Genomic DNA, 22,635 nt, shown 5'->3' on the forward strand with positions numbered 1-22,635 from the left:
TCTTCGGCCTCCCAGACTGCAGCGGTCCTTGTCCCTCCTGGTGCTGATCTTCATATCTCAGCGGAAGCCTTCGCAGCGCTGTTTGTGACTCTTTAATCTCGCAATATCACAAACACTGATCTTTATTTTTTTATTCTGGAGAAGGGCTTGCGTGAAGCGTTGCTCCTGCAGTACCTGAATGCCTGTGCGGGCAACACTGCCTCCACTTGCGTGATCTTTGGAGAAAACACGCAAGCCTTCCTGCTTGGAACGTAAACATTACGAGACCAGGGTACTGCACCAGAAAAGCAAAAAAAAAAAATCTGAATCGTTTGCATGATTTTTTCCGTAAAGTTGAAAGGCTTTGTGCAGGACAACCTCATTAAGTTAGGACAGCTTTGCTCCTGCAAAAAACAACAAAAATACCTGTGGCGTGCAGTTTTGGCGTGAGTCAGCATGGTGAGCTGGGTCATGTGAGTGTTCCCTCTCCTCCTAGAGCCACGGTGGTGACTCTGTGTGTGTGTTGAGTGTGCAGTCCAGTCCAGTTATTGCAGGCAGCCCTGACACAGATGGTGCTCAGTGATACCACATACCAGAGGCATTGTTTAGGGAAGGCGAGTTTGAGGAGATAATTGACAAGCATAGAGAGGTCCCATCCCCCCTCCCCGCACGCGCACACCTCCCACCTACCTTCGCTTTGTCTTTTTATGTCAGCTTCTCCCTTTATGCAGGCAGAAATACAGAGCCCACGTTTTTTTTTTTTTTTCTTAATTCAAACCACCTCTTTCTACTGTTTTTACCTCTCGGCACCCCAGCTCGTCTCTTTCAGTTTCACCCTAGCAGCAGAGCCCACGTCGGCCTCTGATTGGTGGACGGAGTGCCTTTGTGTGCTATCTGTAGTGTGACGTCTCCCGGGTGAGCTCTGTGCATGCATGTGTGCGTGCCTCCGAGTGTGTACATTCAAAGAGGCATGGGGGTGGAGGGGGCGGGTGAGGCTGCATTTACTTCATATATGCAGGAGGAGAAAAAAAAACCCCTGCATGAGTGGGAGGAAGGAGTGATAGCGGTCACAGAAAAAAAAATCCTATGAGAGTGTGTGTGTGTGTGGTAGACGTTTTCGCATACGAGCGAGAGAGAGGCGGACGGAGGGAGGGAGGGAGGGGGGTGGCGCAGGAGAGCAAGAGAGAAAGAGAGCGTGCGTACGAGGGATCATGTAAAAGCAGATTAAAAACACAAGATGGCTTCCTGAATGGGTGCCGGAACGCAGACGAGAGCCAGCCCAAGAAGGAAGAGCAGGGAGACGTAGAGAGAAGAAGGGGACGGAGGGACGGGACCAGAGTGAGCCTTTAGGGGTCTGATGTGGATTTGGCCGGTGGACGCGGAGAGCAAACGGCGGCAGCAGCCTCGAGGCTTGGAGGGTAAATATTCCTCACTCCAGGACTATTTTAGGATTGACGGGTGGGTGGGGTAGGGGAGGCGTCGGAGTGGGCTGTGTGTGTGTGTGGAGTTTGGCGGGACTTGGGAAACAGCTCGCGACAAAATAGACCTAGAGACAGCTGGGGGGGTGGAGGGGGGCCAAACAAGAAGCTGGTGTTTTATGACAAACATCCTGCTGACCGGTTCCATCTATTCCAGCTCCACCAACCCGCACTGCACTCCGATATCCTGACAATATACGTCCAAAAGCCGTGCCAAATCAGGATGGAGGCATTACATAATTGTAGGAATCAAACGGAATCGCGTTTTTCGTTCCACCGTGGGGAAAAGTGTCCGCTCATTGCCTGAGCTACAAATTAAAACCCTTTACCGTGACGGCCAGTTGAGATCTACTACCTGTTAAGAAGGTCTCCCACAAAGGTGGACCGCCGTCTTTGAACAGGCCCTTGTCGCATTGTTCTATTGATTGTTATTCTTACCCCCTCCCATCTCTCTCTGCCTCTTTCTCCCACCTCCCTCCCTGGTTGTTGAACGGCTGTAAAGGTGGAATATTTTGAGGACAACAGTCGAAGCTGCTCGGAACACCTTGAACCGGCGACTGAGGTAAGACGGTGGATGTGTGTGTCTATGGTGTTCTGTGTGGGTTTTCCACTGGTGTCCCTTCAACTCCTCCTTTTAGTTGGTCCATGCAAGCAGCCCCTCTGTCTGTTCGTGTCATCCTCTCAGCTAAAGTTGGGTTTATTGCTGTCGCCCAGATGTTTAGCCGTACGCGGCGGCGTTTGGAGATCCTATAACTCGTGCGAGCCTCCAAACGCGTCACTGCCCACTCTTAACTTTGCTTACTTTGGCTCCAACTCCTGAGCACAGCGATGAAGCGGCGGCGTCTCGATTTAAAGCGTTCCCACGCTGCCCGCTGATTGGTGCCAGAGCCAGGAGTTGTGTGGATGCAGGAAGAGACCAGGGGAAGGAGGAGGGAGGAGCCGCATTCGTTGGCTGGCTCAGGCGGTAGCTGACGGGTGCAGGGGAGGGGGGGCGGGCCGTCCTCCTTCTTTTAGGTTCTGGAGTCAAATGAGGTAAAGGGAGTAAAAGTTAGTGGGTCACGCATGCGTACACGCTTGATTGTTGGGTGTAGTAACCCGTGGCTCCTGCTCCACGGCACTCTGTCCGGGCACGCTGCTGTGTTTACGAGAGGCGGCCAAAGACTCAGAGGCGCTTTTGACGGAGTAAAAATCCTCTTTTGATACCTTCTCTAGATGATCGTGACAGTATAAGACACCCCTTATGTGAAATGTAGGTTAACCTGTGTTTCGGTTGTCATAAATGGACCGAGCTCTGTTCTTTGACCAGCTAGCTTATCTCTAAGCCTGCTTTAATCTTTGTCCGTGTGCAGACGGTGCCTTTATCTACAAAGTGTCAACCACCATCTGGTTTAAAGGGGACAAAATCATCCATGGGTGGGTCTTTGCCCTTCGGCTGTACCAAGCTGGTGTTTGTGGAGCTTGTTGTCCAGGGTGGAGCGCATATCTCGTCAAATCTGTCTCCCACTCAAGCATTCCCCTGGTTGTACAAATATAAATACAGCCTACACCCAACAGACTAAGAGCGTTCATTATGACAGTTAATAAGCAGCTATGGAGTGTCATTAGCTGCAGCTGCAGCGTGAGAACAGCGATGGGTTGAAGTAAATCAGGCTGAACTTTACAGGTGACTTTGACATTTTTTTGGGGGGGTTTCAACGCCCACACATACCCTTTTGGAGGGGAGCGTATCAGAAGTGGAGCAGCCGTGGAAGGTTTGACAGCCATGTGTTCAGCTCTGGGATTCCCGGCTCCGCTCGCGAAGGGTTAACGCTGACGTCACTCTTGTGGCAACGCTGACTGTCGGGTGACATCATCCAGCGTCTGAAGGTTGGTCACGTGACCAGCTAGCCCGGGCTGCGCGTGCTCGCGCGAGGTTTTTGCATACGGCTCAGACTCAGGAAGTGGAGGGTTTGACATCACCTCTTCCATTCAGTGACAGCTTTCGATGTATTTTCTGCTCTGTGAGGTTTCCACTCCATCGAAGAGCGGCAGCGTGATTTCCCACATACTCTGGAGCGTTTTTATTGGTTTGACACACATTTCAAATCAAAAGTTTTCTCTTTTGTCTGTAAACTTAAATAAATTGATTTCCAGTTGCAGTGACTTTTCTTTGAGCTGGTTTCACTTCACATTGAGGTTCTTAAAGACTCATTTGTTGTGTCTCGAAGTTGTTTACACAACTGTATCAAAGGCCTATCTTAGTTTTGATGATGTCTGTCTGCTCTAAAAGAGCTGAGTAGACACATTTGCTGTGTAACCTTGTCTGCAGCGCTCTATGCAAATCGAGGAGGAGTCACCTGCTACCCAAAACAAAGACTCCTGTGTTGAAGGTCGACTATCTTACCCCTATAGTTGTCTTTTTTAGAGATTTCAAACAAATTGATGTCAGTAAGATGCAGACATGGTGCAGAGCGCTCCATTTCTTTTGTGTGTGTGTGTATATGTTTTGACTTTGATCTTCCTTCGCTTCTGCTTCTATCAAAACCAAAGCTGAGTTGAAGAAACACGCAGCTTCCGTCGGTATCTTCGGCGCTCTCCGTGCTACATGTCAGAGGACGGTTTGTCAGGCGCCCGGTGCCGCAGTTAATAAAAAATGAATGGAGGGAGGAGGAGGAGGGAGGAGCCCTCAGCTGTCTCGTTGCTCTTTAACTCTCACTTCCCTGGCGGCAGCCACTCTGCTGCTCCCGCCGGGCACGCGCTGCCTGCACTCCTGAATCCCGCGCTGCCGCTCGCTGCCAGGTTTTATGTAATGCAGTACAACAGCTGTTGGAGCTTTAATAGCACACTACTCAAACACTTAAAAATGACGAAGAATCTTTTATTCTACTGTAGACCACAGATGATTATATAGTGTAAAATGGAGCTCCAAAATTGGGCTCAATTAATCCCACTGTTCGTATCAAGTCATCATGGGGATCATTGTAAGGCTGGCCCTTTAAATCTGGCTCGGACCGATTTGAACATATGGGAAGCTAATCTTAGACACAGTCCAGAGAGACGGGGCTGCCAACCAACCACGATGCGGGGGCCAAAGCAGCCTTTCTTCTTTTCTCAGTTTCCTCTACGGGAAATTGTTGTTGACCACCAGAGTATTTCATGCTGCTGGTCTGTGAGCCCTCCTCACCTGTCATCAATCTGTGCTTTTAACATAATCTTGTGGCATTTTTCTGATGATACATGGAGAGAATTAAAATAAAAAAATGCTTTTCTGAGTAGTGCTTTATTTAAATTGTTGTGGATCAGGAGCAGATGGAAAACTGCAGTTTGAAAAAAGCTTGTTGGTGTTACATAGAATCTACAACCTCCAGCTGCGTGCTACGCTCCATTCTGATGCATCCACTTGTAGAAAAAACGGATCCATGAACGTCTTGTCTGAGCTGATATGTTGTTCAAAACTATTCTGCTGGATGGCTCTAATATTGCTCACTATTTTTGTTGCACTGGTAATGTGAGGTTGGGGTGTGAGGGGCTGTAAGCTAGCAGGAGAGAGTGTAAGCAATGGGATGATGGAAAATGGGGATAGACTTTTGACACAGAGGGGAATTTCTAGTAATCTACAGCTGCTCTGCACAAGCTATGTCCTAGAAAACGACTCATATTTTTATTTTGGCTAAAAAAAACGGCATAATCATAATTTAAAAAACACTTTGAAAATAGCTCAAAAGATGATTGGAGTGGGACTTTAGTGTGGTGAACATGATCCTGTACTTTTGGTTCTCTTTTCTACTCACCTGGCTCTCTTTGTCTTAGATCCCACATTTTCTATCAGCATCTGTACATTATTTTACTCTCGTACCTCAGGCACAAAGATTTGCCTCTTCAAAAAAAAAACTCCCACTCCCATCTGTTCCTATTTTATTACATTTTTTTTTAACACAATCATCCACCTTTTCATTTCTTTTCTCTACTCCCGCCCTGTCCTCCCCCCCATCTACCGGTCCCTCGTCTCTCTTTGTGAGGAATAGCTCAGAGGAGGAGGGCGGGCGGGGGGGACGACAGCCGCCTCAGCTGAGCGAATCGTGCTCGCTTGCACGTGCCGAATGTCAGGCTATATGACTCAGACTGGATACTCTACACTCCGCGAGCAAACGCTCCCTGAACTCCACTCCCCCCTGCCCGGGAAAAAAAATAAATAAAAAAATAAAAACAGTAAAGGCAACAGAGGAGCAGCAAACATTTATCTGCTGTGGTGAAAAGCAGGGACTGTTGCACTCAAAGATGACCTATTTGTCTCGCCGGCTCGCTCACACTGAAAGACTTTGTGCCGCTTTTTTAAAAGCTGGTGTGGCCTGCAGCCTCTGTGTCCCCCCGCCCACAAATAAACCCACTGACCCTCTCTGAACAATCCATTAGTGTGCGCTGTTCTGCGGCTAAAAGAAAATCTTTCAAGCTCGCTCCTGCGTTTGTTGACAGACTGTGCCTCTGCGTGCACCTGGGAAGCAGAGAAGAAGTTTGAGATTTAGAACATAAATAAATAAAAAGAAAGAGCCGGGGGATGGAAAAGAGGAGGGAAAGGGTCAGATCAGATGACCTTGATGATGTCAGCCTGCAGAACAGTGTCATCTTGGTCAATACAAAGGTAGAGGGAGGTGTCAGCTGACAGGAAAAAGACCCTCTCTCAAGCAATGTCCATTAGTCTGTTTCAGAAAATCACCACTCCAATCATCTTTTGATTTATTTTAAAAGTGTTCCCAGTTTGTTATTTTTAGCCAAAATCAGAAAACCTGCGTTGTCTTCTAGGATGTAGTTCCCGCAGAGCACAAATGCACCTTTGAGTTGTGGGAGGAACTGTTGGTGAGTAAGCCCGCCCACATTTCCCATCATCCCTCTGTTTACACACTCTCCTGCTAGCTTATGGCGCCTTACAACATAACTTTACCAGTGCAAAAAAAAAAAAAATTTTTTTTTGATAAAGTGTGTCTTGATCTCTAAAAAAAAGAAAAATACCTTCCTGGGTTCTCATTTTGACCACTTTTTGTTTGTTTCGTACACCCAGACCTCCCACCAGCGATGTGCCGGTAAAGTTCAAAGGCATGTTTCGGTTTGTGAGAGTTTTGATGTCGGGACGTTATTGTGAAAAAAACAAAAAAGAAAAGGATGACTCAGGCTTAGTCATATGTGAGCAACTCCAACACACACTGCTGAAGATGGAGTTTTGTTGTAAGTCATCCCTCCTACAACGAGACCTTTTCATCCATACTGCTGAGAAACGGCGAGGCAGAGAAGTGAGAGAGATGGAGACGAGTGGAAGAGACACGGAGGAAGGAGGGCGTGAAAAACGACTCGGTTTAGGCAATTGTTTGACGACTTTGTTAAATGATCGATGAAAAGATCAGCCGTCTCTGCTCTCCGGCCACCTGTCAACTTCCTCTTGATGCCGGGTTACAGCAGGTTTACAGTAAGTGGGATTTCATTTTCACTCACATAGAAAGAGGCAGCTTTTCATGTTCTGAGCTCCTGTTGGCGTGATGTGAAGGGAGGATCATAGTCAGTTGAACCATTTTTGACAATTTCCTTTGAGTTGGTTGAAGCTAACGTGGTTGCCATGCAGAATGATGGCGTGTCTTCACTTTTACTGCTCATTAGGGATGTAGAAAATCATTTTAACAAAGATTCCATTCAAATGGTAATTTGTGTTTCATGATATTATTGATATTAGTTCATTTTGAAAAATCCATTTTACTGACCTAAAATGGATCCAGCACTGTCAACCAGACTTCAACCAGACATAAATAACTGGTTCTGAACAGCAAAATTCAAAGTGTTTCCACACATTGGACTATAATGATAGTTTGATCCCTTTTTGGTGCCATCACATGTGTTGTCTGCTGTGAGGGTACTTTGGCGTTTTTACATCACAGTAAAATAAACGTTCCTCAATCCAAGTGGTGTTTTGCAATAAAATATCATTGATTTACTTCCTCTTAAAACATTTTCTAATGTTAAATTCAAATTAAAACGTGACTCTGACAGATCAGTCTGGTTAGATTGTAGGAATAGAAATCAATTCATCAATAAAATCAATACAAATAAGTTCTGTTTTAGCTGACGTTTTATCACGCTGCTATTAGTTTTGAAAGGAGAAACTCCCGCGAGCACAGACGGCGGCGCTTGTTTTTGGTTTGGAAGAGAGAGCCAGTGAGTGTGAAGAGCATGTGACTCAGGAGTTAAGTCTGCTGTGTCACTGCAGCTGCAGTGTGAGGAAGAAGGCAGGGGAAAGAATGCAAATGTTTTCAAGGGGGTTTGTCGGCGAACGCTGATGAACGGCGGCCATGTGGCCGGTCTGCCCACCCGTCGGCGGAGGCAAGCGAGCGGTGGGGAGACTCCGCCGATGACGGGCAGCTACGTCACCGCCGCTTGTGTTTCCTACCTCTTCTCTCCTCCCGCTCGCTCATTGGCACCTCGACGTCACATGACCCGCGCTCTACTTCTCCTCTCCTTCCCTTTGCACAGTTTGGTCTGTGTTTCTCTTTGGGATCATCTGCGAGCGTTTACACGAATAGGTGCGAGGCAGACGGTTGCGAGCGGATGATCCAGAGCGCGTTGGAGCAGCCACGCTATGAAAAACGCTAAAAGGAGAACCGTAAACAAAACGAGAAAAGGTTAAGGGAGGTAGAGTGAAAAAGCCTGTGTATCTAGTGAAGGTAATCTGGCTTTAGCACACGCTCAGTATAAGAGAGCCTCCTCTTCCTTCCTCCTAAACTCCAGCGATGTTGGAGGAATAGAAAACAGTTATTTAGCCTGCAAGTGGCACAAATGCTGATGATACGACAGTCCAATTGTGCGGAGGACTGTGCATCCAGAGGATGTTCTTGTAGGCGGATGACAGGAGAGGACAGCGAACGCAGCTCCAACGGCTCATCTCCGGAGCCTGACATTCGCTCAAGCTCTGAAAATGATTTCCGTTTAATTCCAAAATCTACGAGGGAATCAAGCTCCGAGTCTTGCTCCTTTTGCTAAAGCATCATCTTTCCTGTCTGCTCGAGTAGCCCTTTTCCTGCTCCTTTACCTGATCGCTGCTAATTGTAGATGAGTTGAGACTAAAGTATGGATGAAAAGTGGAACCAACCACCTCAACTGCATCCTTTGGGTGTTGAACCAGCATTTCCGCTAGCAAGCCAGCTCCCTCCTCATCCACCAACGCTCTCGCACATCTAGCTTCCCTGTAGGATCTTAAATCTGCCTCAGGCGCAACACGGAAATGAGTCCCGGTGACTGATTCTGAAGAAAATGAGAGCCATTTTTGGACCCACTCCAACCGAGATGCTCAAACATGGAGCTAAACCGCAACACGGAAAGGCTGATGTCATTTGCTGGAGGTGCTGCTTTTAGCTCCTTTTCCTTTTTGCCTGTTGGTGTCTGTTGGCTTGATAGCTGCCATTTCTGCGGTCCAAAAGCGAAAACGCTCAGTCACAGGCAAAAAGAGTCATTTTTTTGGGGGGGGGTGCGATTTACAGACGGACGGGTTGTACTCAAAGCCTGAAATGTGGTGTCATCCATGCAACAGAGCTAATAGTGCTGCAGGGTGTGGATAGTCTCGGTGGGAAAAGCTGTTTCCTAGGCTGCAGCCTGCAGTGGCTGTCCCCCACCGCTGTCTGTTTCTGCTCACTGCACAGTCCTCCATGCTATCGTACGTGCCCGCCGTGGCTCATATAATGGCCTCTCGCTCAGCACACGCTAAAGAGAGAGAGAGAGAGAGAGGAGATGGAGGGGGAGGAGAATGGAGAGAGGGAAGGGAAGGAGGGGGCTGAGAGGAGAAGCCGACTGCATGTGTAGTCAAGAGAAAGAAAGAGGATATTGAAAAAGGGAAGGGAGGAGCAGACAGATAATGAGAAAGGAGAGAACAGAAAGCTTTGGCTTTAAGGAGACACAACAGAATGAGAAAGGTGAACGGCGTGCCGGCTGAAGCTGTGCGGTTTGGACGCTCGTGCATATATGTGTGAATGCGTGTGTCTGCCTGCCGCACGGAGACATGATAAAAGGACGATAACCCAAGGAGGATATAGGTTGGACCGCTGTGCCGGCAAACAAGTCTCATGCTTCTCTACGTCTTCTCTTCTGCCCTCTGCTTTTCCGGCGGCAGCTCTTTTTGGACGTCTCAGACGGCGTAAGTACACAGATCCTCGCGGCTCTCAGCTGGCTTCATCTGATCAGGGTCTCTGCTTCATGTTCCTGCTCGTCACGGCAACAGAGGAAGGGGTGGGGGGAAAGAAAGAGGCGGATGGGAAGGGGAGGATGGGGTGGTCTTGTGTATGTGGGATTTAGGTTCAGCTGTCTACTCGCAAGCTGCACTTAACCCCCTCAGCGCCGCCACGGCTGTCCTCTAATGCTTTGTCTCCTCCCTCCAGTGTATCTGTGTGCTGTCAGAAAAAAAAAAAAGCTGCACGGCGTGCACATGCAGACCTGGAACCGAGCACTTCCAGACAGGCCGGTTTGGCTGGTTCAGCAAGATATGATCTGGTTCTGTGTGTTTCTGCTCTTTTGTATACTTTTCCATGTGGGTCAAGTCTGCACAAGTTAGCAAAAGACAAAGATACGATGAGGTTGTGTCACGGTGCAAATATTTGGTTCCTCTCTTTCATTGATGGAGGAGAAAACAGCTTCATCCAAGACTTAGCAGCAAATTTAGCTTCTTTTATATCATTTTTATCTAATTATTTCATTAAAAATGTTGCTGCTTCTCAGCATCTTCAAACCCACGTGATTCTTGTTTGTGGTGCTGTTTTGTGTGAGAAAAGGGGGAGAAAAAAAAGCGAGTGTGTCTGTGTGATTGCAGCATGTTGGCTTGTGCTTTGTTGCAGGCAGCCTGTTTCAACACACTGCAGTTCTCATAACTGCCGCACGCTGCTAACCCCCCCTCCTCCTCTTCCTCTTTCCCATCTGATGCCACTGATAGTGCAGACATGGGGCCTCTCACGTATCGCATGCCGGCTGTTGGGCTGCCACCCCCACGCCTCCCCGTCTACCCCTCTGTACCAGTTGTACCCCGTTTTAGTGCCCCTCAACAAAACAGCATGCTACCTGTTTGATTATTAGTCCCCTTAAAGCCTCACTTTGATCATATTCAAACGATGAGGAAGCTGATGCTTCAATCACATGCTGATGGATACTTTCGCAGAAACCACCACCCCCCCCTCCCATTTTTTTTTGTCTGTTTGTGATCAGGGATTCACTTCTGCTTACATGAGGAACCACTTCACATTCACGCTGGGCTGTAACACTGTCAGCTGGAGTTGAGCTTATTCTGTGAGACGTGTTTAAAAAAGAAGGCTGTGCATCATCAAGCAGAGTGGCTCCATTAGATTAACCCAATTTAAAACACTGCAATGCAAAGAAGCAGAAGCTTACAGGAAAAAAGAATGAACACATCATTTGCATGAAATTTAAAAAGAAGAAACATAAAAGTTCAAGGAAACAATTTAAAAATAGAAAACTCATCCTCAAACCTGCAATATATCAACAAAACTTGGGATTTATTATAAACAAAAATGTAGATATAAAGAATACTAGTTATTTGAGTCAGTGATCTCCAACCGTTTGAGGTCAGACAATATTCTCATGAAACAGTCTGTATGAGGCTGATTTTTTTAAAGCTTCTTGCTTCCCTTAACTTTTAAGGGTAAACTTAATCTTCATGTAAAATATCTACAACTTTATTTGTACTCTAGATTTTGTGTATGAACCATTACAAGCCTTCAACTTTGTCTGACTTTTAAGGTGCAAAAAATACACACATTCACTAAAACTGGTATTTTTTTAAGAATAATCAAAACCTGTGAATCCACCATTTGAGAAACTTTATTAGCAGCATCTTCATAACATTAGACAGCCGGTAATTATGATCTGTGGGAACAACAAATCCCTATTTTTAGGAAAGACTCCTTGTTTTTGTCTGTTAAAACCACTTTCTTTTCTTTTAATGTATTTATTTTTTGTTAGCTTTGCTAGCTTGGGCATTTCCATTTACTGCTTAAAGAAAGTGCTGCATGAATTTTAAACACGTGACTAAGCAACTTGATAAGCATGAAGAATCCAGTAGTTTTCCAAAATTAAACTTCCGACAGGATCGGATTGTAAATAAAACACGAAAAAAACACTGCTTTACGTGGAATTTTTCCAACAGTCATATTTACTAGTAATCATCTAGCAAGTTATTCCAGTTCTGAATCTAGCTACACATCAAACACAACTACAACCCAACAGCAAAGAAGCTTCTAGTCAGATTGTAGAAAAAACTGTTTTACAGTTTAACAGGTTTCCTTCTCAAAGCCTACATCAACAACTGGAGTTTAACGCTGACTCTGCCATTGTTTTGCTTAAACAAGGGCCATTGGGTTTGTTGGATTACAGTACTCAGCCACAACATGAACTCTGTCAATGATTTGTGAAGCTGTCCTTGGATTATCTGCTTTGCTGTCGCTCTACACTCATTTGATGTAACGCTGAGGCTAAAACTTTTGCTGAAGAAGCATCTTGGGATTTATGTGAACTGACATTCCAACAATAATTCTGACCAACTGTTTCACATTAAGTCAAATAATCGAGTTGACAACTTTCTGCAGCTTTCTAACACAACCCAAGATAAACTCTTAAAGCAAGTTTCTGTTTGTGGAGTTACTGGATCTGACTGGACAAAAAATAGTTGGGGTTTTACTTATCAGATGATTATTGATGTCAACACTGGAAAGACATTGACATAGATTAAAGTAATCTAGTATCCCTCTACCTCCGAAAAGCCCTTGTATAACCTTCACAGTTCAGCCGACCCCCCACACTTCCCTCCAACATTATCATTTTGTTACAAGTTAACCTGTAAGGTTTATCCATCAATTCATTTTCTCCATCCACATCCTCCTGTTGTGGAGGGGGTAGCCTGCTCCAGGTGTCCCTGAGGCAGGTGGTCAGTCATTGATTGGAGCAGGCAGAAACGCACAAGCACTCATGCATGACTACCAGTGGATCTAAAATGAATGTTTTAAAACAATCTTTGCATTCTTCAGATGGAGTTTAGATCAAATGTTTTAGTTCTTTGTGCATTTATTACTTTGCAGTCACAAAAACTTGTGTATTTTTAAAAATAAATTAACAAATAAACTATAAAAACAGACTCTTTGCTGTGTTTCTACATGGACTTACATGTATTTCGGCCACACCTCTGCCATACACAGCCATCCAACATCATGATGATCTGTTTCCCTTCCAACGGCCTGCTTTGCATAGCCAACTGTCCCACAGTGTCAGTGTCCATTAATAAACTGTGAAACAGTCTCACGTGACATTTCTGCCAAAATGTTTGCCTGCTTTGAAAGACTTCTGTTAAATATTGAAACATTTGATTGAATTTTCAGAGGGCTTATTGATTTACTGTTGTACCAGTGAGCAAAAGAGAGGGAAAAACAACAACATGGAAACCATCGCTATTTGGTTGTATTTAAATGTCTTTTATGTTTTGTTTACTAGAAATTTACTAAACTGCTTTCATTTTTTTTTTCTTTCAGACTGTTTATAAAGTCACTTCAGTGGATGGCCCCAGAAGTGGAGGCCAGATGGAAATTGGGTCACATGACCGCCTCCAGGAAGGCGTGCTGAGCCTGGAATTGACCAATGGGGTAAACCCTTACCATAAAGACGATGAGGCCTCTTTGGCAACAGAACAGCATAGAGCAGGAAGGGTGCCCCCGAGGCTGCGATGGGTGCCAGGACATGGCAAGGTCAGTGACACCCAAGAGCAGCAACCGTGTTGGAGCAACAGTGGCGACACGACCCCTGCTGAGCCTAATCACCACGCCGACATCGAGGATGCTCAAAATCTGGTGGCTTTTTCTGCAATTGCTGGCTCCTTGCCTCCTTGTTCCTCCTCTTCATGCCCCCCTGTGGAGCCAAAAACAGCCCAGCTATATGAGAAGTTCACCAGGGAGATGGGTGCTGGTGGGGCTCATTCCACACTTTCTGGAGGGACTCCTGAGGGTAGTTGCCTTGCCCCGGAGGACCTTGCAACTCTACAGACAGCGCTGAGCCAAGCCAAACATGGACACAAGCCCCCTAACTGCGACTGTGAAGGGCCTGACTGTCCAGACTATCTTGAATGGTTGGAGAAGAAGATTAAACTAGCAGCTGGAGAGAATCAAGGGTTTCACAAAAGAGTGGATGGTGCCCCACACCCACAGCAAACCCATTTGCAGCCCAACCAACAGGTCAATGGTGACCATCTAACGCCTACTTTGTGCTCCCAGCAGCAAGGGGTAACTCAAGGTCCTCACTCAGATCAAGTGCCCTGCTCCAAACCCCCCATTCCTTGTTCTCCCCAGGTGCTCTCCATAGCAAAGGAAAAGAACATCAGTCTTCAGACAGCCATTGCTATAGATGCCCTGACCCAGTTGTCTGGCACCAGCCCTCACACTCTCAATTATTCGGGTCAGAATCAACTAAAAAATAGCTTTCATAATCACCAACAAAGTCAGAACATCCCGCTTGATATGATCCTGTCCTCTCCTGACTGTGACTCCTCTTCCCGCTCTCAGTCTGTTCCTCCAGGACTTCAAACCAAACAACAGGCCTCACCCACATGCGAACAATACAGACCCCAGTCCCAGGGCCATCCACCGCATGCTGCAACTCTCCCCTCTGCTACCTCTCCTTTCCCTGGTCAGGGAAAAACCCCAGGCCTCAATGCTATTGCCCAGCAGTGGCAGCAGAGCATAGGCAGAGGTCCAGAACAGAGAAACCCTTGGATGTTTATGAAGTCTGAGCCCCAATCTCACCTTGCGGCTGCACCTCACAACAGGTCTGACCCCATGTCAGAGCTTAAACAGCTTCTGCATGACACCAGTGGCAAGCTAAACAATGGTTCTTTCAAGCTCCCCACTGCACCACAGATTGGTTTCAATCAGAATGGGGGTATTCAGGGTCAGAGCAGCCCAGTACTGGCTAGGATAAAACAAGAACCAGACTCTAATGAGAATTATCATCATGCTGCATCTATGGGACAATATGGAATTTCTAATGGTCAGCAACAAGGCCAGCACTTCCCTGGGATCCCCATGTCTCCTGGTCAAACAGCCATCAGTCATTCCACTCAGGCAGCTTTACAACAGCACCTTCACTACAAGAGAAATCTTTTCCCCAACCACCTCTCTGGCTTTGGAGCTGGTCAAAACTTGAAAAAATGGTGGCCACAGGCAGAAGGAGAAGGTATACCTCACCTGCCAATCAAACAAGAACCTAAGGAACCCAAGAAGAAAAAGAGCAGCCAAGGATCTCCTCTCTTTAAAGCTATGACTGGGATGCTTGTAGGTCCTCCTCTCCCCAAACCCAAACAGATTGTCATAAAAAAGACAAAACAAAAAGCCTCCTTGCCAACCTTCCTGCCTCAGAATCAAATCTCCGTACAAAAGCCCCCACTTCACATAATGGACAGAGCCCCACTTGTGGCAAACCTTCAAGCATGCTCTGTCCCGTCCATGCCCTTCCAGAATCTTTCCTCTCAGGCTGCTGCTGCAGGCCTCCCTGCCCCAGGCCAATCTCAGGTATCCATTTCCAACACCCCAATGACGCCATCTTCCACTGTTTCTGTTTTGACAGAAAGCACTCCAGCTCTTGTGGGCCCTCAATCTCCAACTGTGGCTTCTGCAGTACATGTCAGTTCAGCAGAAGTGGGTAGCCATGCCCTCAGCAAAACCAGCACCACTACACCTGTGACCTCCACATCTTCATCCAGCACTTCACAATTACAGAAACTCATCAACATTGACCCGAAGTATGAAGAACTGATTCGCCAGTTTGAGGCGGAATTTGGAGACTCAGACCCAGACACATCTGCTAGCCAACCTAAGGAGAATGCAGCAGCCCCTGAAACAGGGAATCAAACCCTGACTAGTTCTCAGGACCCTAGTCGTACATTGTCCAACACTCCCCGGTCAGTTCCCAACTCTCGCACCAACTCCATTCTGGATTCTGATGATCAGACAATGGAAGTCCACCCTAGTAAGTCAGGGACCCAAAGTGAAGCAACTGTTAGCCATGCTTCTACAGAGAGCCTCATGGGAAAGCAGAATCAGGGACTTGTTGAAGACTCACGGAACAAAGAAACAGTTTTAGACAAGCACCAGTCCAGAGAGTTAGAGGAAACATTCAGCATGCCATGCTCTCCACTGCCTAAACGCATCAAGTTTGAAACTTCAGGGGATGTGGCGGTGCTGTCCACCACATGCTATCCCGAGGAGAGCACACCAACTAAAGATGGCCTGCCATGTTCTCCATCTCTAAAAGGCTTCCTAGAGTCCCCCTTACGCTACCTGGACACCCCCACCAAAAGCTTGCTGGATACTCCTTCTAAGGACCCACAGTTGGATTTCCCTACCTGTACCTGTGTGGGTAAGTTGGTCCTCCAGTTTTGATCATGTAAATACTGGCTGTCCAAGTTCACTTTGTCAAATCATATTAGGGGTGTCAAACTCTAATCCTTAAGGTGTAGCTTCCTGCTGGTTCTCTGATTTTTTTTATTTCCCTTCATGCTGCTGATTACCAGGATCAAGTGTGTTTTGCTGATAGGAAGCTCCTAGAGAGACTTTAATTAGAAAACAAATAGGAAACTAGCATAAAATGACTATTATGAACATTCTCTTTGATGATAAAATAGTTCCACTTCCAACAAAAGTTTTACATTCTTACCATACATGTGTATAGTTTCTGCAATCACATATGTTTTTCCCGAAATGACCTGTGATGGTTTTTCAACCTACCATCTCTGGACATCTGTTGAGTGTTTTGAGGATTCTGTCTCTACAAGGCATTGCTACTCAGATATTAGCATTGAGCAGAACAGGCTGCAACAGTAGCATTAGTGGCAGTAGGGGCCTCTTTTATGGGTCTGCCAGGACAGCAGACCCAAAACCCACACAGTTACACAGAGAACACTTCAGTTCTCATTTGTATAGTACCCTGTGTGGGGTAATTATGTAGCTTTTCAACATGTGAGTTGAGTTAGTGTGGTAAGAGAAACAAGTTAATATGTTAGCTTACCTTAAGTAATTGCCACACACTGACAATGAGTCTCTTTCTGCATGGGAAGCTCTTTCTATAGTTTGATATTTGGGTTGTTGCTAAACTGGGTAACTGTTAATGGTGTGGAGCTTCTATGTTCTCTTAAAAGCAATTAAAAATGCAAAAAATAGCATTTATTTGGAGTTAGTGGGTATTCACTGTGATGCAAGTTTAGAACAAAATCCTTTCTGTTCCTTAACATTTAAGAGGGCACACAGCAGGGGGAGAACAGCTGCAGAAACAATTTCAACTGTGATAAAAGAAAAGACCAGTCTTTAACGTGGGACTCGTTCAGGCCATATTTCATCAGCTTCCTGTGGGGTTTAAACACGATACAGCAGGACTGCCTTTAACACACATGGTTCAAAGCAACAATTTACTCACCCAGACACACCCAAACATACAAATCTACTATGAATCCCTCGTTTCCTCCTCTGAGACACGCCCTGGTGCCTCCCGCCAGCGCTAGTGACCTCATGGCTTTGAACCACAGATGCACATCAGCAAGTCCATGTTTACAAGTTTAGTTTGTCAGTTGATAAGGTGAAGTGAAATTTTGAAGTGATCTAATAATCAGAAAAAGATGCTTTACAACATGATTCAGATAAACAAAAAGAGGAAAATGTGTTAGTTTACGGAGGTAGCAGCCGGCTGAACACCTCTAGGAGATCATGCACACCTAAAAACACCCCTACAGATTTATCACAACCTCCCAAAGACTCCTGCTGAACAAAGTGTCATCCAACAGACAATCACTGCCCCCTGTTTCTGTTTGTGGGAGGACATGAGTTCAAGGGTGTTTAGATGTTGCAAAAAGTCACATACTCACATGCTTTGTGGGAGGATTTGTCTCCTGCTACAAAGAGAAGTTTGACGAAAAATGTACATAAGCCAATTTAGTGCATGCTTTTTCTGAAAGAAGTTAACCAATAGTCAAGTTTACATGCAGCACAGCTTGACTATAGTTGTAGAACTGGCTGTTGAATTTATCAGGTTTAGTGAGACACTATTTCAGAGCAAAAGACTCAAGCAAGACTTTAACTGGTTACAGATAAACGGTTAAACACTGATTTTGTCTATTTTATGAACACAAAGTTCAATTAAAGTAAATCACAGAATGACACTGAGATGTGTTTAAAAAAACAACCATATTTCTGTTATTTGAAAGAAATGTATCAGTTTTAGTTTTCAATTTTAACCTCTTAAGAGCCTGACTAATATTTGAGCTAACCTACTACACATGTACTCACCAGACTCCAATTTGGTGGAATTAACTAATGTAGTAACCCCAAATGTGATGTTCATTCATGTGGACACCAGGTCTTAAGCGGCTAAAAAAAGTTTTTGGGAAATATTTAGAACAAAATGCTAGTTACTTTGTTTTTAAAATCTCACATGAATTGGTTATAATACAATGCTAGAAACTGATTTTAAAAATACACACATAACTTAAAAATATTTTCGGTAAATTTTTTTCTAGTTCCAAGAACACAACCAACTAAGCAAAAAAATTTATATTATAGCATTTTCCATTCAGTTGATAGTATTTTTTTCTTTTATTCTTTTGTGTCTATGCAAATAACTAATATACTCTCAACATGTAAAAAGGTGTGAATAAATGATAGTAAGACTGGGGGTGGAACTTTCTGTTCATCGTAGTTATCTTAATATTTAACCTTTTTATATTAAAGGAAATCAGATCAAATTATATAGAAGAATTTTCTATGTACTGGTTCTTAGAATGCTTTTGGAAACTGTGGAGCGATGTGGCTAAGGTTCAAGATTTGGTTTTAAAGTGCTGGTGTGATTTATTCACTCTGTCATTTCTTCTTTCCCAGAACAAATCCTGGAGAAAGATGAAGGGCCCTACTACAATCATCTGGGATCTGGGCCCACTGTGGCCTCCATACGAACCCTGATGGAGACAAGGTGTGTCTTCTCTCTTCCGGTTTCCCTCTCTTCTCTCCTCTTCCTATGAGCTTTTGCTTCCTTTTATCCCCCCACCCCCCTGCTCTCCACATTCCCTCCCCTCACATGTTGTCCTAAGGGAATCTGTGACCCAGAATTTAGTCGGAAGAGCAGGAAATATCAGCGTCATCAGCACATCACAAGCAGAGTGAGGAGCTCTGAAGCTGCAGCAGATGACAGCTGAGGATGGAGGAAGAGGAAAGGCTTCCATTTTTTTTTGGAGAAGCAGAAAAGATCAAGAGAGGACTCCTGAAGGAGAGGAAAGGGTTATGTGTGCAACTAAAGGCAGACATGAATCTGAGTTCTTTACTTTCAAAACATCATGCTGAACATGAAATCAAATTAAAGATAGAATCTAGCAATCTAACGAATGAGTTAATCAAAGCTGTAATCACCTAAATGACTGCTTTGTCTGTAGTGCATAAGCAGACATTTTTACAAGTACAGTTTGATCCTCTGATCAACTGTTTGAAAGACCAAACGTCAGGATTTTGTGTGACTCGTTAGTCCTCAGAATGAGGGGGATGTCACGCCAGAGATCCCTTTTTGTTGTCCAACCAATGACGTAAGAAGTTAAGACCCTATAGTTCCCAGCTGACCCTTGACCCACCTCTGACCCCTGCAGGCCACCCCTGCGGTGACAGTGTTTAATCCCCCCACGCTTTCTCAGCCACCTCAGGGTGATTCCTTTTCAGCAGGAGCTCCTTGAGCTCACTGTCACGCCAAATCTGCTCAGGGTCTGAAGTTTTCACAATGGCAGGTATCAAGCTGGCTGGAGGCCTGATATGAGCTGTGACCAGAAATGTGACAAGTTCTGATGTCCCAGCCGTGCTCCAGTGCAACCTCTGCCCCCCTCCCTCCTTTGGCTCACTTTCTAGCAGACCTGCAGGGATGAAGGCACCTTGCAGAAACACAAATGCATGTGTGGAAATATTTGCAGTCATTTGTGACTCCCACCAGCAGAGAAATGCCTCAACGACTGGCCACTACAGGGGTTAGGGGGTTCAGGTTTACTGTCGAGCTTGTGTGAATCTCACTGTACCTTGTGAACACACTCTCCACTCCAGTTATTATGGTGGAGTTCGACCTGTCTTTAGGTGTTGTGCATCGCTCAAAAATCTGTCTCCCAAGGGTCGGATGAAACATGGTTTAGTTTGATCAATAAAAGCTTTTTTGAAATGTATGTGGGCACTAATGCAATTTCATGGTTCTTCTCATTGTGTGCAGGTTTGGAGAAAAGGGGGATGCCATCCGGATTGAGAAGGTGGTGTACACAGGCAAGGAAGGGAAGAGCTCCCATGGTTGCCCGATTGCTAAGTGGGTAGGTACAATCCTGTCATATCCATCAAGGTTCAGAGAAGCTATCATCAGGAGACTGTATGTTGGTTAATAGGTACTCTCCATATATTTAAAGATTTTGGTGAGTCCTCAGTAGAAGCTTGAATGCATTTATGTTAAAAGTAGAGTGGTTTTGAATATCTTTTCCTATTAACAACATTGGGTGAAGACTTCATGACAATTGCTCAGCATCTGCTCATCAGTTCTGACAAATCCTCCTAATGGTTTTATAAACCCAAACAACAATTCTAAATTTAAGAGATGATTACAAACTGTCACAGTTTTTTTTTAGGCATTTGTACCAGGCACTAATGTCTTCCCTGTTGTATCATTAAATGAAAGTCATTTATATGCGCTTGACATCTGCTGGTGAACTCAAGGAACAGCAGAATCCACAGTAGTACATTCTGCCAAATCCTGTTCATGTTGTGAAGTGAGACACTGATGAGCTCTGTGCACTCCCAGGTGATCCGTCGTGGCAGCGAGAAAGAGAAGGTCCTCTGTTTGGTGCGTCATCGTGCTGGCCACCACTGTGAAAACGCATTCATCATCATCCTCATTCTGGCGTGGGAAGGCGTCCCGAAAGGCCTGGCGGACAAGTTGTACCGTGAGGTCACCGACACACTCACGAAATATGGCAACCCCACCAGCCGACGCTGCGGCCTCAATGATGAGTAAGTGATTTGCAATCAACTCATATTGTTGTCGAAGGAGTATAAGTATAAATACAAGAACATCATCAATTTGATACTATTTCAAAAGAAAATATCTTGTGTCTGAAGGCAATACTTCTAAATACACAAAATCAATCGTTTAAAAATGACCATTTTATATTTTTTTAGAAGATTACAACCTCAAAACTATTACATACTCTATATATATATATATATATATATATATATATATATATATATATATATATACTATATGAGAGTATATCTTTGACAAAAAGTCGTACACATTTATTACGTGGACTTGAGTTTTAGTGTAGAAAGTATTCTATAAACCATGTGTGTGTACTGTAGGAAGTATACTAAATGAACACTTATTCAGACTAAATTGGAACATTATGTAGCAGTACATATATTTATGTAAAAAGTATGTTGCCTCACTTTTACCGTAGACTGAATGTACTTGTAGTACATTTAAATAACTACTTTTTCAATAAGGGAAAGCAAAGTCATGTGAGTTGAGATACTTCCCACAGTAGATTTATTGTGCTAATGCTTGTTTGTGTGCTAAACAATAACTATCAGTCTCATATATTAGAATTAGCATGCTAAGATTGCTACGCAGCATCACCATGCTAGTTAGACAATTCTGTAGGCCTTGCTTTGACTTCAGAAACTGAATTCTTGAAATGGTGTCAGTTTGGTAACTCAAACAAAATGTTTAGCTCCTAATGAACTATGCATCAAATTCTTCTCTAAGTGCCCTGACATACATTTATGTTAAGTGCCAAGGGACACATAACTGACCGTTTACTCACTGTGCTCTCTGCAGTCGGACCTGTGCCTGCCAAGGCAAGGACCCTGAAAAATGTGGTGCTTCCTTCTCATTTGGCTGCTCCTGGAGTATGTACTTTAACGGCTGCAAGTATGCCCGAAGCAAAACGCCACGCAAGTTTAGGCTGCAAGGAGATCACCCTGAAGAGGTAGACATTATTTGATTGGTGCTAAAAATTAGTTTTTAATATCTTAGTCTCTTTAACATGCTTTGTGTCCTGATGGTGTATTTTGTTTGTCAGGAGGAGAAACTCAGGGATAACTTCCAAAATCTGGCTACAGAGGTGGCTCCTTTGTACAAGCGGTTGGCACCACAGGCCTACAGTAACCAGGTTTGCTTTTTAATTTGCTTTCATGGTAAAAAGTTTAAGCAACAACTCTGAGAGACACAAAGTCAAGATTACATTTTACATTTTTGGAGCTAGAACACTAGCTTGGTTACACTTTGGTACATCACACTACTATACCATCTGCTACAGATTTAGAACATTTCATTTAGATACTTTAAAAAAGTTTTTAACAATAAAATCAATGTTCAAAATAAGTGCATTAAGGTCCTGTTGCTAACTAAAAGTTACATATCTTTTGCCCTTAGTGCCTGTCAGAGCACAAAGCTTCAGACTGCAGGTTGGGTTTGAAGGAAGGCCGTCCATTCTCTGGAATTACAGCTTGTATGGACTTCTGTGCCCATGCTCACAAGGACCAGCATAATCTCCATAATGGTTGCACAGTGGTAAGCTCAAACTGGAATAATAAAAATAATCTAAGGTTGTGCTAAGCCTTTAAAAGGTACATTTACACATGTTCTCCCTATCTTGTTTCGAAGGTGTGTACTTTAACCAAGGAAGACAACCGTAAAGTAGGAGGGATTCCTGAAGACGAGCAGCTCCATGTGTTGCCTCTTTACACAGTATCGCAGACAGATGAGTTTGGGAGTGCAGAGGCCCAGCGCATCAAAATGCAGACAGGGGCTATTCAGGCGCTCCATGCTTTCCGACGTGAGGTACGAAAGCTGCCTGAACCTGCCAAATCTTGCCGACAACGTCGTTTGGAGGCGAAGAAGGCTGCTTCGGAGAAGAAGAAAAACAAACTCATTCAACAAGGAGGGGAGACCCCAGAGAAAGCAGTGTTCAAGACTGAGGTCTGCGTCCCCAGCTCCCCACAACCCCTTGGCAGTAAAGGTTGGTATTTATTTTTAATAAATATCGAAGTGGTGCAAATCTTGCTCCAGGCTTTTTCTTTCACATCTCTTTTCCGATACATGAAAGACTTGATGTCACATAATT

At 44.8% G+C, this 22,635-nt stretch overlaps 1 protein-coding gene across 3 annotated transcripts in view; it reads left to right on the forward strand.

Moving 5' to 3' along the window:
* The first annotated feature begins 6 nt into the window (after positions 1–6).
* tet3 (tet methylcytosine dioxygenase 3) overlaps positions 7–22,635 on the forward strand; it is a 28,639-nt gene continuing 6,010 nt past the window's right edge. The window contains exons 1-10 of one of the 3 annotated variants that reach the window (XM_024274799.2): positions 7–1,397; positions 1,960–2,019; positions 12,995–15,869; positions 18,377–18,467; positions 19,734–19,827; positions 20,310–20,518; positions 21,348–21,498; positions 21,592–21,681; positions 21,945–22,082; positions 22,176–22,530. In XM_024274799.2, the coding sequence (XP_024130567.1) occupies positions 13,043–15,869; positions 18,377–18,467; positions 19,734–19,827; positions 20,310–20,518; positions 21,348–21,498; positions 21,592–21,681; positions 21,945–22,082; positions 22,176–22,530 (3,955 nt within the window). In that variant the 5' untranslated portion in view covers positions 7–1,397; positions 1,960–2,019; positions 12,995–13,042. Of the gene's footprint in view, positions 1,398–1,959; positions 2,020–4,727; positions 6,895–8,557; positions 9,604–12,994; positions 15,870–18,376; positions 18,468–19,733; positions 19,828–20,309; positions 20,519–21,347; positions 21,499–21,591; positions 21,682–21,944; positions 22,083–22,175; positions 22,531–22,635 lie in introns of those variants that run through there. The other 2 variants (XM_024274797.2, XM_024274798.2) reach the window with 2 other exon arrangements.

This window comes from Oryzias melastigma, linkage group LG9, assembly GCF_002922805.2.
Source record: "Oryzias melastigma strain HK-1 linkage group LG9, ASM292280v2, whole genome shotgun sequence".
NCBI classification, from domain to species: Eukaryota; Metazoa; Chordata; class Actinopteri; order Beloniformes; family Adrianichthyidae; genus Oryzias; species Oryzias melastigma.